General features: G+C 35.7%; 1 protein-coding gene across 13 annotated transcripts in view; it reads right to left on the reverse strand.

Annotated features, from left to right (window-relative positions):
* Positions 1-12,691, reverse strand: part of ART3 (ADP-ribosyltransferase 3) — a 57,638-nt gene extending 44,947 nt beyond the window's left edge. For 6 of the 13 annotated variants that reach the window (XM_032457789.1, XM_032457784.1, XM_032457748.1 and 3 more), the window contains exon 1: positions 12,506-12,691. In XM_032457789.1, the coding sequence (XP_032313680.1) occupies positions 12,506-12,516 (11 nt within the window). In that variant the 5' untranslated portion in view covers positions 12,517-12,691. The remainder of the gene's footprint in view (positions 1-12,505) is intronic. The other 7 variants (XM_032457719.1, XM_032457711.1, XM_032457740.1 and 4 more) reach the window with 2 other exon arrangements.
* Between the last annotated feature and the right edge of the window lie 2,536 nt (positions 12,692-15,227).

Here is a 15,227-nt window from a genome sequence, read left to right on the forward strand (position 1 = left end):
AGATACCGTAGGTTAAATAAAATACATTAGTAAAATTAATTTCACTTGCTTCTTTTTATCTTAATGTGGCTGCTAGAAATTTGTAAATTATATGTATGGCTTGCTTTGTATTTCTTTTGGACAACACTGAGCTAGAACAGAGTCTTCCTGCTGTCTGAGGAAAAGCAGGACAGCACAGAGATAATTGTGGCTGGCTGAGATCGAGTGGGTGAAAAGCATAGTAGAAGATGAGGTCAGAGAGGTAAAGGGTCCGTGTCATGTAAGTTCTCATATACCTTTTTAACTTTTCTATGATAATAATGACAATGATTAAAATTGCAAGATGGAATTGACATTTGAAATGACTACCTCTTTTGACAGAAATTTCTAGAAAGCCATTCGATTCTACAATTGTACCCCTATCATGTTGATGCACACTCTACCATGCCACAAAGGATAATGTGGTAAGAAAGGGGTTACAGTTAAAATCTTGGCAGTGAACAGGACTATTAAACACGACCTCAGAGAGCAGGCTAACTCAACTCCCATGATGCCAAGCCCATAGATAAGAGATGCCAGCAGTATGAATTTGCATTCAGTCCATCATTTTTTCATTCATTTATTCTCCACACCTCTCTAGTTCATTACCTCATTCCATCCAAGGGTGTTTCTTCTCAAGTAGTAAGAAAACAGCTTTTTGTATCTCCTTTCTTATATCATGGCTAATATAATTTATCATTATCATCTATGCAACAGCCATATAATTTTTTATTAAGACTTTTAATTAAAAAATTTTTAAAGCAGCTAAAGAAAAAGCTATATTTTCATCTGCATTTTTCTCCATACAATACAAAATTAATAATTTAGAAAGAAAAAAGCTTTTAAATCAGATGGAAAATAAGCTATTTTCATTCATTTATCATCTGTAAGATGTCCAAAATTGCATAAGACCTTGTAGATTGAGGACACAAAACAAGGGTAAACAGGATCTGATTTACTGATTGGAAAACTCTGTCAAAGTTATATATTTCTAAATAAGAAGGGAAAAAAGGAAGAATAATTTTACTTTCAGCCCTATACATTTTTTTAATGCACAGAACACTATTAAAGGGTGAGCATTCTATATAACATGAAGAACAGAGGAAAATTCTGTCCGTGGGCATGGCTAATGTAATCAACAGTTTAGTTATAAACTTTTTTTCTCAAAGCTGGAAACCCCCATGAAGCAACCACTGTTGGAACATCATTCAAACCTAAAAGAAAACTGAAGATAACCTAATGCTTTTTAATTTAAGCTTACTCCCTCTGGAACAGGAAATCTTTTTTTTTTTTTTTTTAAAGGGGGAAGCAAAACTAAAAGGGGTAGTCCCTTATGGTAATGAGAGGAGTTAATGATTACATAAATAGGTCTGGTAGCCTTCTAACAAGTGTCTCATCATCTGTAACAGCTTTCTCTTCTGAAGTAATTTTTCAGGGAGTTCCTGCCTATTCCTATCAAGTACCAAATTCAAATGTTTTCTTCTCAGCTTTTACATAAAACTGACAAAAGGTTACCATTAAACTAATGTCAAAACATTGCTAATATTGTCCTTAGAATTTCCAAGGAAAGACACTCTAAAAATTCATGCGAAAACCCAGTTCTGTGGCATACAATCCTTATTCTTTAGCATTCTTTTCATTCACTCTTTAAACCAATGTTTACTAAGCCCCTAAGTATTAGACACTGTAATAGGTGCTTAAGACACAAAGAAAAAAATTTCAAGTACCTTGCCCTCAAAGAATTTACAGTTTATAGGGAGAGGTTATCATATAAACAAAAATTACAGTATGTGAGGTAAGTGCTGTTGTCCGAAATATACCTGAGGTGCTATGGGTCCACAAAGGAAGGCAACTACTTCAGCATGGGATGTGAGAGGTGCTGAAAGGAAGTGACAATTCAGTTGAAGACTGGAGGGGAAATAGGAGCTTGTCAGGAAAAGAAAGAGGACAGCATTCCAGACAGATTTAAATGTATGCAAAAGGTAGTGATGGCATAAAAGCATAGCATATGTGTGCAAGAACTTGCAAGATACACAGTATAGGTGGATAACATAATATGTGTTAAAAGAGTAGGGAGTTTCAAGCCTGGGGAGGAAAACAGGGGCCAAGATCATAAAAAAAGTTTCATGTGTAATGTTTAGAAGTTGAGACTTTTCTGAAATGGCTATGCAAAGCCATGAAGTGGGGGAGAAACATGATCCAATTTCAGAAAGGTCCTGTTTCTTCAAAGAACAAGATTATGATTTAGCAAGAAGTTTTAACTAGAGGCAAGGAGATATGTTGATAAATTAGAGAAATTCAAGTCAGAAGTGGCAAGAGCCTGACCTAAATCAGTGTAACAAATTTAGAATCAAAAAGGTTTGGTAACAAATTACGTGGGGCAGTGATGTATAAAGGATTAGTGTAAGAGAAACTAAAGAGTTTAAGCCAATTCCCAGATTTCTGACTAAGGCATCTGAATGGATAGGAACAAGATCAATCAACATAAGAGCGAGCTGCAGAAGCTTCATTTCAGGTCCCTATAGGTTATCACAGAAGTCATATCCAGGAAGCAACTGAATTTATGGTTCAGAAAGAAATCTGAGACAGCGATTCAAATTCAAGAGTCCATTAAGTACATTAGTTTTCTATTGTTGCTGTAGCAAATTATCATAGACTTAAAACAACACAAATGTATTATCTTAGAGTTCTTGGGTCAGAAGTTCAACATAGGTCTCCACAGGCTAAAATCAATGTGTTGGCAGGGCTAATTCCTTTCTAGAGTCTCTAGGGGAGAATCCATTTCTTTTCTCATTCAGGTTGTTGGCAGATTTTGGTTCCTTGAAGATGCAGGACTGAGATTCCCTGTTTCCTTGTTGGCTGTCAGCTGAAAGCTATTCCCAGTTTGTAGAGGAAACTACATTCCTTGGTTTGTGGCCCCCTTCCTCCATCTTCAAAGCCAACAGCAGCAGATGGAGTCTCTATCATACTGGAGTCCCCCTCTTCCTCTTCTTTTGTTGTATCTCTCTGACTGACCTGTCTTCCTCTTTTACTCTTAAGTACCCATGTGATTACACTGGGTTCCACTTAATGTATGTATATATCATAAGGTCCATACCCTTAATCCTATTTGCAAGGTTCCTTTTGCCATATAATGTAACATATCCACAGGTTTAAAGGATTAGAGCATGGACACCCAGGGGTGGGGGGAGGGAGGTATGCATTATTCTGCCTATCATATTACCCAAATGGTGTAGGAGACCTGAATGCAGAGGACAGTGCCCGGAAAACACTGGTATTTAGGTACAGCTGGAGATGCATTTATGCAGATGCAGGCGCTGGAGATTAATTCAAGATGGAAATTAAGAAGGAGATTAAGCAGAAGTTTCAAGAAGAAAGATTTTTTAGAGCTACCATATGATTCAGCAATCCCACTCCTGGGCATATATCTGGAAAAAACAAAAACTCTAATTCAAAAAGATGCACGCACCCCAATGTTTGTAGCAACACTATTTACAATAGCCAAGACATGGAAGCAACCTAAATATCCATGACAGTTGAATGGATAAAGATGATGTGGTATATATAATACAATGGAACAATACTGTCATAAAAAAAAGAAATATTGCCACCTGCAGCAACATGGATGCCCTAGAGAATATCATACTAAGTGAAGTCATTCAGTCAGAGAAAGATAACTTTTATATGATATCACTTATATGTGGGATCTAAAAAATAATACAAATGAATCTATTTACAAAACAGAAATAGACTCACAGGCATATAAAACTTATGGTTACCAAAGGGAAAAGGGAGGGGGGAGGGATAAATTGGAGTTTGGGATTAACAGATACACACTACTATATATAAAACAGATAATCATCAAGGGTCTGTTGTATAACACTGAACAATATTCAATGCCTTGTAATAATCCATAATGGAAGATAATTTGAAAAAATATATTTAACTGAATAATTTTGCTATACACCTGAAACTAACACAATATTGTTAAGTCAACTATACTTTCGTTAAAAAAAGATTTTTACAAGGGGGAAAACAGTTGACTGTCAAGGATCACAGAGAAGTCAAGCTATATAAGAAACCAAGAGTCTTTTGAACTTGATTATGTAAGGATAACCAGTAATTTATGATAGGTCTATACTAGAAAAGAGCTGACATCAGTAGGTTAAGAAGAAAATGAGAGAAAGGATGGGATGATGATGAAAGTGGTGGTAGTGGTAGTTTACTAGTGCTGCCATAACAAACAGTACAGATTGGGTGGCTTAAACAACAGAGATTTATTTTCTCACAGTCCTGAACGCTGGAAAGATCAAGGTGCCAATAGGTTTTTTTCTCCCAAGGCCTCTATCCTTGGCTTGCATATGGCCACCTTTTCTCCGTGTCCTCACTGTGCCTTTTTCTCTGTGCACATGCCTCTGGTGTCTCTTCATCTTCTTTTAAGGGCACTGTTCCTACTGGATTAGGGCCCCCACTCTTATAACCTCATTTAACCTTAATCTTCTTAAAGGCCCTATCTCCAAATACTGTCACAATGGGGTTTAGGGCTTCAAGCTATGAATTATGAGGGATGCAACTCAGCTTGTAACTATGATGATGATAATGATGACAACAATGATCGCTGCTAACATTTATGGAGCACTATGTGCCAGGCACAGTGCTAAACACTTCACATGTATTGTCATTTGATCCTCGAAGCAACCCTAGAAAGAACTAGTATTTCTCTCATTTTATCATTTGAAAAGCTGAAGCAAAATCATATATCTACAAGTGGCATAGCTGAAACTTGAATCCTGGTCTTGTAGCTTGAGCCCATGTTTTCAAACACTATGCTACCTCTACTTTTTAAATAGCTGTAATGGAAAGGAAATAAATAAGACAGCAACCAGGTGAGAATATGAAGATGATGAAGGTTTTTTGTTTTGCCTTTGTCTTATTTTTACTAGTCCAAAGCTAGGAATGGCTTGAACAGGATAATACACTAAATGGAAAAAAGCTCACAGAAAGGAAGAGGTTGAAGATTGGGACAGGGAAGAATCAATCTACTGCTCCACTTTTAGCTTCTGCCCTGATCTTGTTGAAAACTGAAAAATAAAAGTTGCATTGCACAGCTTAAATTATTCTCTCCACAAATAATTCTTAACTACTTATCATGTGATAGGCACTATACAAGAATCTTATATACAAGAGTGAGTAAAACCCAGACACTGTCCTTGCCCTTATAATATTTAGAGTCTAGTGGGAGAGGCAGTACTAATTAAATAATCATAAAGGATTATATAATAATAAATTGAGTTAAGTGCTATGAAAGAAACAAACATTTCTAAAAGAGTATTTAATAAAGGAACCTGATCTAGATCAGAGGGGGTCAGGGAAGACGATTCTAAAAGAAAATTACTACTGAGCTCAAAGCAGAAGGATGAGTAATATGTGCAATGAGGAAGGGGATGGGAAATATTCTCGGCACAAGGAAGAGCAAAGCAAAGCAAAGGCCCTGTGGGTTGTGTGGGAGAACTATGATATATCTGAGGAACCGAAAAAAGGCTAGTAGGCTGGTGCTGAGATAACAAGGGGCAGAATGATAGAAGGTGAAGCTGGGGAGGCAGGCAGGGCCATAATAATGAATTTGGTCTTAATTTTAAAGATTGTTGGAGTATTTTAAGGGTATCACAGACACACAAGATTGGGTACGCCTTTTTAAAAAATCCCTCTGGCTCCACTGCAGAGACTAGGTTACAGGGAAAACAGAACAGATGCAATGTGATCACTTAAGAGACTACTGCAGATTCTCATGTTTCTGGCTTGCACAACTGGATGTAACTGGTAGGTGATGGTACCATACACTCAGATTAGCTACACTATATAGGGTAAGATTTTATGAGTTTGGTTTTGGGTATGTTGAGTTTGAGATGCCTCTTAACTACTCAAATGGGGATTTGAGTAGTCAGTTTATATACAGGTCCAGAACTCAGAGCAGAGCTCTAGATTAGACATATAACTTGGGAACCATGGGTGTATATACATACACACACACACACACACACACACATATACAATTATATATATATAAAATTACTGAAGCATGATCATTGACTAGACTGTCTAAGCTAGGGATACAGGAAAGAAAGTGTAATATCTAAGAAAGATAAAAGACTATCTAGGTTAAAATCTTGAAGATAAACACAATATTTAATTAACAGGAAGGGGAAGATGAGTCTGTAAAGATGGAACAGCAAGAGAGGCAGGAGGAAAAGTATGAGTACAATATCATAGAAACAAAAGGAAAGAATTTCAAGAAGAGGTTCAAAAGTATGAAATGTTGCTGATAGACACCAACTCATATACTATCAGAGTTTAAAGAAATCTTACAAATCATCCAATGCCCCATTATTTCCCAAATTATCAGGATTCAGGTAATACCCTGGTTAACTAGTAGAATCTAGATTAAAACTATATAGTTCCCAATGCATAGGCCAGTACTCCTTTCATACACTCATTTGCCTGGTGACTATTATTTGTCTCAGTTTTCCTTTTAAAATTAAATTATCTCTATTACTTTAGTTTTTCACCAAACTTCTGGCTATTTTAATGCCATACTTCTGGAGCTTCTCCAAGTCTTTAAGTCATAATCCATTCTAAGAGAAGTCTTCACTAAACTCAATTAGGCTGTTGATTGATCTGGCTCTGCAACCAGAAAAATAAGTTGCCACCCACTCTCACCATCCCTTCTAAAACTATTATGAATCAGTATCTCAGAATAGCATCCTATACTCTTTGTATTCAAAGGAAAGACTGCTTAACCGGGAAACAATTGGAAGAGAGACCTAGAAAATAACTCTTTGACTGTCAAGTTGACATATTCAGTCATCCTCTCTTGCCCAGGTAAAATTAGAAGTTCAGCCCCAAAGAGATAAAAGGAGGGAGAAATAAAGGAAGGAGAAGAGAAATGACAAGAATGCAGGAAGATGGGACACAGTGTCTTTCCTCTTCTTTTATTCAGTGATTTTACATGACAGAGACATGAGTACCCTGTAGCCAATTCTAAATTGTCTTTTGAATGAAGAGAAACATATTCCACAGATAATCAATCCAATGGTGGATAATTCAAAAATCATTTGTTTTTGAAATATATTTCATTTGTTGGGGCAGTAGTGGTATTTTCAAAGCAATCTTAACATCTGAATTTGGTTTATGACTGATAAACTTATAATACTTTAAAATAAAGAGAAATCCTATCCAAACATATATCAAGACAGGCTGAAAAGACTGCTGCAGTCCCTGTCCCAAACCCTGCTCCTCACTCCATGTTCCCAAAGAATAACATCACCTTTCAAACTGATGCATTGTCTCAACACAGCTGCTGGGGTTTTTTTTGTTTGTTTACATTTAGACACGACATTCTAGTTGTTTCACACTGTCAATACCAGTCTCTGAAATAGATGGTTAATCAAAATTTTTTATTTAAGAGGCTTCCTTTCTACACTTATGTAGGATTAGAATGAATGAAGACCTTTTGTGTATTATTGAAAGCCTTAAGTAGAATATATGACAATGCTAATAAAATTTGGAAGTGGATATTTGATTCTAGTTCAGGATTCCTACATCGTTTAATCCTAATGCACCTAATCAGCATAACTGATTATTATGGTATATCCTTTCATACTATCTCAGCATGAGTAAACTGGTTCACTAACCAGAGAGACTCCCTTTTCCAATCCAGAAGCACAGTACAGGATTCTGAGGTTTCTCACTTCTTCATGCCACTCCTTCTTTATCCGCTGCAAATATTAAGTTTTCCTGAGATTGAAGCTATCCCAATTTACTCTTCCTTGCCCTAAGATAGGTCCAGGCCAGTAACAGGAATTAAGGATAGAGGGAAGTTGTGACAACACTTTATAACAACTCTCAAAGACAATATTATTACATAATACCTAAGTTCTCTAGTACTTGTGGGCTTGAATTTTAGGTACCTTGAAAGTCAAATAGATTTTGCAAGCCAAGATACATAAATATACTTATTGACACTTGATCTCACTTATATATGGAATCTAAAAAAACAAGCTCATAGATACAGAGAACAGACTGGTTGCCAGGGTGGGGGTTGGGGAGTGAGCAAAATGGGTGAAGGGAGTCGACAAAGATACAAACTTCCAGTTATAAAATAAATAAGTCACAGGTATCTACTGTATAGCATGATGACTAGAGTTAATAATAACACTGTATTGCATAGCTGAAAGTTGCTAAGAGAGCAGATCTTAAAAATTCTCATTACAAGGAAAAAAAACCCTGTACATATGGTGGCGGATGGTAACTAGACTTACTGTGGTGATCATTTCACAATATATACAAACATTAAATCATCATGCATATCATGCATATCTCCTATATGCAAGGCAAACAGAAGATCAAAGAAAAATCAGACAAGGTTCCTTCCCAGGAGGAAACCTCTCAAGTTTAAGAATCATCCTCATCATTTAAAATAGGAAAGTATGGTTCTGATTTCCTGACCAATAACTCACAGATTTCTTGAATATCACCCCATCAACAATCCTTTTGCTAATTTTGTAGGTGTTAGTGATATACATTTAACTCATATTTAGCAAATAGTTTATTCTGTGTCCCTCATGTCTCTTTGTAAGGCAAATACAAATGTGGTAGTTCTCCAGCACACATTTACTTCAGAGAATAAACAAGTAGACTGTATAAATTCCCTTGCTCTTAATGCTGTTGAACTTTACACTAATTCAATCCTCTAACCTGTCAAAGCCACTTGGTAGTTTAGTTATTCACACAATTTGGAATGGCCTGAATATGTAATGATAGTACTGAATGGCAAGTAAAAGACATTAATATCTTTCCCTACAAGGGTAAAAATCAATAAAGAATACAAACAAAAAGCCACTTAATTCAAGTTTTTAGAGAAACAAGAAAGGGTCAACTCACAAACTTTTAAATTTAAAACCAAGAAATAACCTTTTAAAAATAAAGTTTATAGATATTTTAAATTCAATTCTATATTATAATCAATTAAACTAAGGATGCAGAAAGATAAGTATGTGAATAAATTTTGAAATAAAAGCAAGAGAAAGGGAAGAGGTGACAGTAAGAAAATTAATAGAACTTTGGCCTTTGGACTTTCCAAAGCAAATCTCTACTATTAGATTCTTCCCCTGAACCATGAATCCAAAGGTAACAGGAAAGAAGTCACTATTGCTGCTGTTTACACATTTTAATTCAAAACACAGGAAAAAAATGCCTTAGCTATGGAAAGAAAGACAAACATAGTTGTTTCTGCAGCAAACACGGTATGCTTGCTATGTCTGCGTGTGTATGTACATAAATAGGCAGGAAATTCCTGCTCTTTTTCTCACCTTTTAAACAACTAGTTTCTTTTCTTTTTGCCCAAGATTAAAGACAGACATGAATTCCTTTAAACATAAGAATCAGCAATGATTGATTTCTAGAATTATGAAGCTTAGTACGTCAGTAACTTAATATATGTACCTTATCAAATCTCTATTTCACTCAAAGATAAACTCTTCCTTCAGAGCAATATGTACCTTGTGGAACCCTCTACCTATAAAGTTATAGGAAGCTTAGGCTCAGTCTCCACATTATCTGGTAACCAGACTCACGTAATGCATTCAGACACTCAAAGGTTCCATCTGCAGTACTCCACTCCATGATAATCTTTATTTCTAAAGAATACAAACAAAGCCATTGTTACAATGGCTAGCAAGTGGTTTTTTCCTAGTATAAGCAAATAATCTTAATACTAAGATGAAAAATACATTTATGCTTATTAAGGCATTCATGAGAAGGAAAGCAGAAGTTCTTGGTTAAATTCTAAGTGAAGTTTGGCTCTACTTAATCTTATTGCACAGAATGCAACTTATAGTTATGAGAAATTAGAACCTTACTCATAAAGGCTTCCTGTCCAACCATCTAGAAGGGATTCCCCAAGTTTCCAAGATAGCTGCTATCTACAATAGTCAGCATACCATGAGAAGCTTTTGAAGAGAGAACAAAAACATTGCGACAGCACAGCTTTGATTATTATTGATAAAAACCAAAATGGGCTGCTATCAATGTTTAAGAGTAAATTCTTCTCTGAAGGTTTAAGACAAACAAACAAAAACCAAAAAACTTAGTAACAGAGATTGCCTCAGGGGAGGACAGACCTGTCTTTGGTATGTCAGAATTATTTTAAAACCATGTGTATATACACAGATCACACTGAAAGTCAGTATGATGTAATGGATTTCTGGATCCAGAATGCCTCACTTCAAACCCCAACTCAGCCACTTTCTAGCTATGTGATCACTTAATAACTATGTGACATTGGACATTTTTCTTATTTCTCTGTATCCAATTTCCTCATCTGTCAAATGGTAGTAATAATTGTTCCCCTCACTGGGCTGAGAAGAATCAAAGAATTAACAGAGTCTGGCACACAATAGGCGTTATGTAAGTATTAGATATCACTATTTTTAACTTTTTCTTTTGAGTTAATTTTAGACTTACAGAAAGTCGCAAAAACAGTACAGGTATCCTCATCTCCATCACTTCCCTTCCCCTAATGTTAGTATCTTTTATCACCATAGCATAATTATCAAGAATACGAAATGAACATTGGTATGATATTGCTAACTAAACAACACATTTTATTTAAATTTCACCAATTTTTCCATTAACATTCTTTTTCTAGGATCCTATCCAGGACCTACCTATATTGCATTAAGTTACTTATACTTAGTCTCCAAGATGTGATGGTTCTTCTTTGCAGACACAAACTTAACCAAATGATCAAAGTAAATATCACTAGTCATAAGACGTATCAACAATATAAACTCCCTGATGGTACACTAAAAAGGATATAACAGCATTTGGTTGTTTTCTTGCCAAAAATGCATAACCTCATTCCAATTATGAGAAAATATAAGATAAGCCAAAATTGAAGAAGATTCTATAAAATAACTGACCACTAATCTTCAAAAGTATCACTACTTTTTTAAACTCTTTAAAAATTAAGAGTAAATTATCTTTTTAATGAATATCTGTAAGTAATGATAACACCCCAAAGTTTGGTTTTGTAAAATTCTAATTTCCAGGTAGTTCTCTACCTATCAACGAAGCCTAATTCAAAAGTTTATTTGGATTCCCTTTATTTCCCACCAGGACGATTTTTTTCATGACAGAACCTATATTTCAAGTTCCTTTGTGGTAACTATTTTAGCAGGCTAGCCAAGAAATTTAACTAAACTAATATATATTATTTTTCTAGGAAAAAATGTATTATGAGTCTCAACTTGAGATGTTAGGAATACATTTCTTTCTCTTATTCACTCTTTCCCCAACCTGATGGGCAACAGAACTCTGCCTCTTTCCTGGTCTATCTAAACACATCCAACACCCCAGTACTCTGCAGCTATTAAACAATAATGCTGGTTCTTGGTAATCCCTAGATCTGCTCCCCCCTTACTCTAAAACTACTTCTCTTTTTCCCTAACTCTGGCATTCCTGGAAATCTGAGACCTGTTTCTGGAGCCCTTAGTTTTGGCGATATGCTCACATGCCTCTTTTGAGGCTTTCCAGGCTCAGCTTTGGATTCTGCACATTCTTCAGATTTTGAGAAGACACCACAGATATAAGTAAAAGTCTCCCTCCACTAGTCTAACTCAAGTGGGCTTTTTCATTGCTACTGTCCCATGACTCTAGTACTTAGTATGTTAAATGATTTGGGGAAGAGTTATATAATCTCTTGAAACCTCATTTTCTTCTTTAAAAAGGGGATATCGGTGCCCTTTCTTACAGAATTATTATAAGGACTAGTGAGACACAATATAAAATACTCGGCACATGGCAGGAATCCAACAAACGATGGCAATTATTATGGTCTTCATCACCCATTCTGCTACCATCAACAAGCACAGATGCAAGGTGAGAGTTAGGAAACCAGAGCTGAGGAGTAAGCCACATTTCCCTGACCACATCTCATACTGCTCACCTACCTACACATTAAAATTAAAAGACTAGAGAAGCAAGAAACATGGAAAGTAAGCTAGATTATGTATGCTTCTCAGGTGAAACCAGGAAGTTAGGAAAGTCTTAGAAACAGAAAAATGAGAAGAACATTCTGTTGACTTTTTATTAAAAAGGAAAATAGCATTCAGCATAACCTACAAAACAAAAGTAATACACAGCCTATCTAAATATTTGAAAGAGTTGTTCCTGTTTTGACTCCAAAAGACATTCATTTAGTCTAAGGACCAAGATAAGAAATATAATATTTGTAACAAAAAATGTCCTTCCAGTTTTGTTTTTGTTTTTGTTTTTGTTTTTACATTCCTGACTATATCCCTATTTAAAATATTACATTTAGTTAAAGTTCATTTTGGCAAGCCATGGGTACTAAAATGCTCCTTATAAATCACCATTTTATTTAGCCTATTTTCTAAAAAATATAAATTAATCCAATGCAGCTTCATACCTTACATACATAGCTCCTCTAATATTCACATGCAGGACTCATCTCTCCAGGCAAGATCCTTTTGTGCATTACTCTTTATCCAACTAGCCTTGAAATAATAACTGCCAGATCTATTTTTCCCTCTCCTTCAGCTTCTCTGAGTTGCAGAAAAAATAATAAGGGAAGCTACTGCACAATTTTCCTTCCTCTTACTGAACCAAGCCTCTTTCAATTAGTTGTTTGTAAAATTGCTCATTGCTAATCTCTCACATGTTTCTATCCCCTAACAATAAGCACATTGTTTCCCAACTTGGAAAATTAACATCAACATCCACATTGACCTGGCAGTTGTAGATTGCAGTCATTTTCCAGGCGGCCAATAAAGCCATGCACAGAGCTGCCTTTGTTGTGAGAAAAATGATTTCTCTGAAGTTTATGGTGATGTTGAAGCTGTTTTACACAACCCACTGCTCCTGGCTCAAATACATGCAAATAGCAGCAAACATTCTGTGAGGAGTATAGAGGACACAGAAAAGAGAGTTTAATCTATTCAATGAGAAAAAAGAACTTGACTGTTTTTTCTTCTAAATTTTAACATACGAGGTCTTACAATTTTACCTAAAACTCTAAAGAAAGGTAATTCATTTTCAAACCCAAGTTTTTTTCCCTTATGAATTATTGTGAAAACAAATCAAGTAGCTTCCCTTTGACACCTGTTAATTATGCTCTAATAAAATCAACTTGTCTCAAACTCATTCTATGAAGCCACCATCACCCTGATACCAAAACCAGGCAAAGACACCACCAAAAAAGAGAATTACAGACCGATATCATTGATGAACATAGATACAAAAATCCTTACCAAAGTATTAGCAAATAGAATCCAACAGTACATAAAACAGATTATACATCATGATCAAGTGGGGTCATCCCAGGGACACAAGGATGGTTCAACACATGCAAATCAATCAATGTAATACATCACATCGACAAGAGAAAGGACAAAAACCACATGATCATCTCAACAGATGCACAAAAAGCTTTTGATAAAATTCAACACCCATTTATGATAAAAACTCTCGCCAAAGTGGGTATAGAGGGAACATATTTCAACATAATAAAAGCTATATAAGACAAACCTACAGCCAGAATAGTACTTAACAGTGAAAAACTCAAAAGCTTCCCACTAAAATCTGGGACAAGACAAGGGTGCCTACTATCACCACTCCTATTCAACATAGTCTTGGAAGTCCTAGACACAGCAATCAGGCAAGAGAGAGAAATAAAAGGGATCCAAATTGGAAAAGAAGAAGTAAAAGTGTCACTATATGCAGATGACATGATACTATATACAGAAAACCCTAAAAGGTCCACACAAAAACTACTAGATACAATCAAAGAATTCAGCAAGGTAGCAGCTTACAAGATTAATGTTCAAAAATCAGCTGCATTTCTTTACACTAATGATGAATCAACAGAAAAAGAAACTAAAGAAACAATCCCCTTTAAAATAGCACCCGAAGTAATAAAATACCTAGGAGTAAATCTAACCAAGGAGGTGAAAGAATTATACACAGAAAACTATAAAACACTGATTAAGGAAATTAAAGAAGATTTTAAAAAATGGAAAGATATCCCATGCTTCTGGATTGGAAGAATCAATACTGTTAAAATGGCCATACTGCCCAAGGAAATCCACAGATTTAATGCAATCCCTATCAAATTACCCAGGACATATTTCACAGAACTAGAACAAATCATAGTAAGATTTATATGGAACCACAAAAGACCTAGAATTGCAAAAGCATTACTGAAGAAAAAGAAAGAGTCTGGAGGAATAACTCTCCCAGACTTCAGACAATACTACAGAGCTACAGTCATCAAGACAGCATGGTATTGGTACAAAAACAGACATATGGACCAATGGAACAGAATAGGGAGCCCAGAAATGAACCCACAAACTTTTGGTCAACTGATCCTCGACACAGGAGGCAAGAATATACAATGGAATAAAGACAGTCTCTTCAGCAAATGGTGTTGGGAAAACTGGACAGCAGTATGTAAAGCAATGAAGCTAGAACACTCCCTTACACCATACACAAAAATAAACTCAAAATGGATCAAAGACTTAAACATAAGACAAGATACAATTAACCTCCTAGAAGAAAATAAAGGCAAAACATTAACTCACATACATCTCAAAAATGTTCTCCTAGGACAGTCTACCCAAACAATAGAAATAAAAGCAAGAATAAACAAATGGGACCTAATGAAACTTACAAGCTTCTGCACAGCAAAGGAAACCATAAGTAAAACAAAATGACAACCTACGGAATGGGAAAAAATTTTTGCAAATGAAACCGACAAAGGCTTGATCTCCAGAACATATAAGCAGCTCATACAACTTAATAAGAAAAAAACAAATAACCCAATCCAAAATTGGGCCAAAGACCTAAACAAGCAATTCTCCAAGGAAGAAATACAAATGATCAATAGGCACATGAAAAAATGCTCAATATCACTAATTATCAGAGAAATGCAAATCAAAACTATGATGAGGTATCACCTCACACCAGTCAGAAAGGCCATCATTCAAAAGTCCACAAATGACAAATGCTGGAGAGGCTGTGGAGAAAAGGGAACCCTCCTACACTGCTGGTGGGAATGCAGTTTGGTGCAGCCACTGTGGAAAACAGTATGGAGACTCCTCAAAAGACTAGGAAGAGACGTACCACATGACCCA

Source organism: Camelus ferus, chromosome 2 (assembly GCF_009834535.1).
Source record: "Camelus ferus isolate YT-003-E chromosome 2, BCGSAC_Cfer_1.0, whole genome shotgun sequence".
Classification (NCBI taxonomy): Eukaryota; Metazoa; Chordata; class Mammalia; order Artiodactyla; family Camelidae; genus Camelus; species Camelus ferus.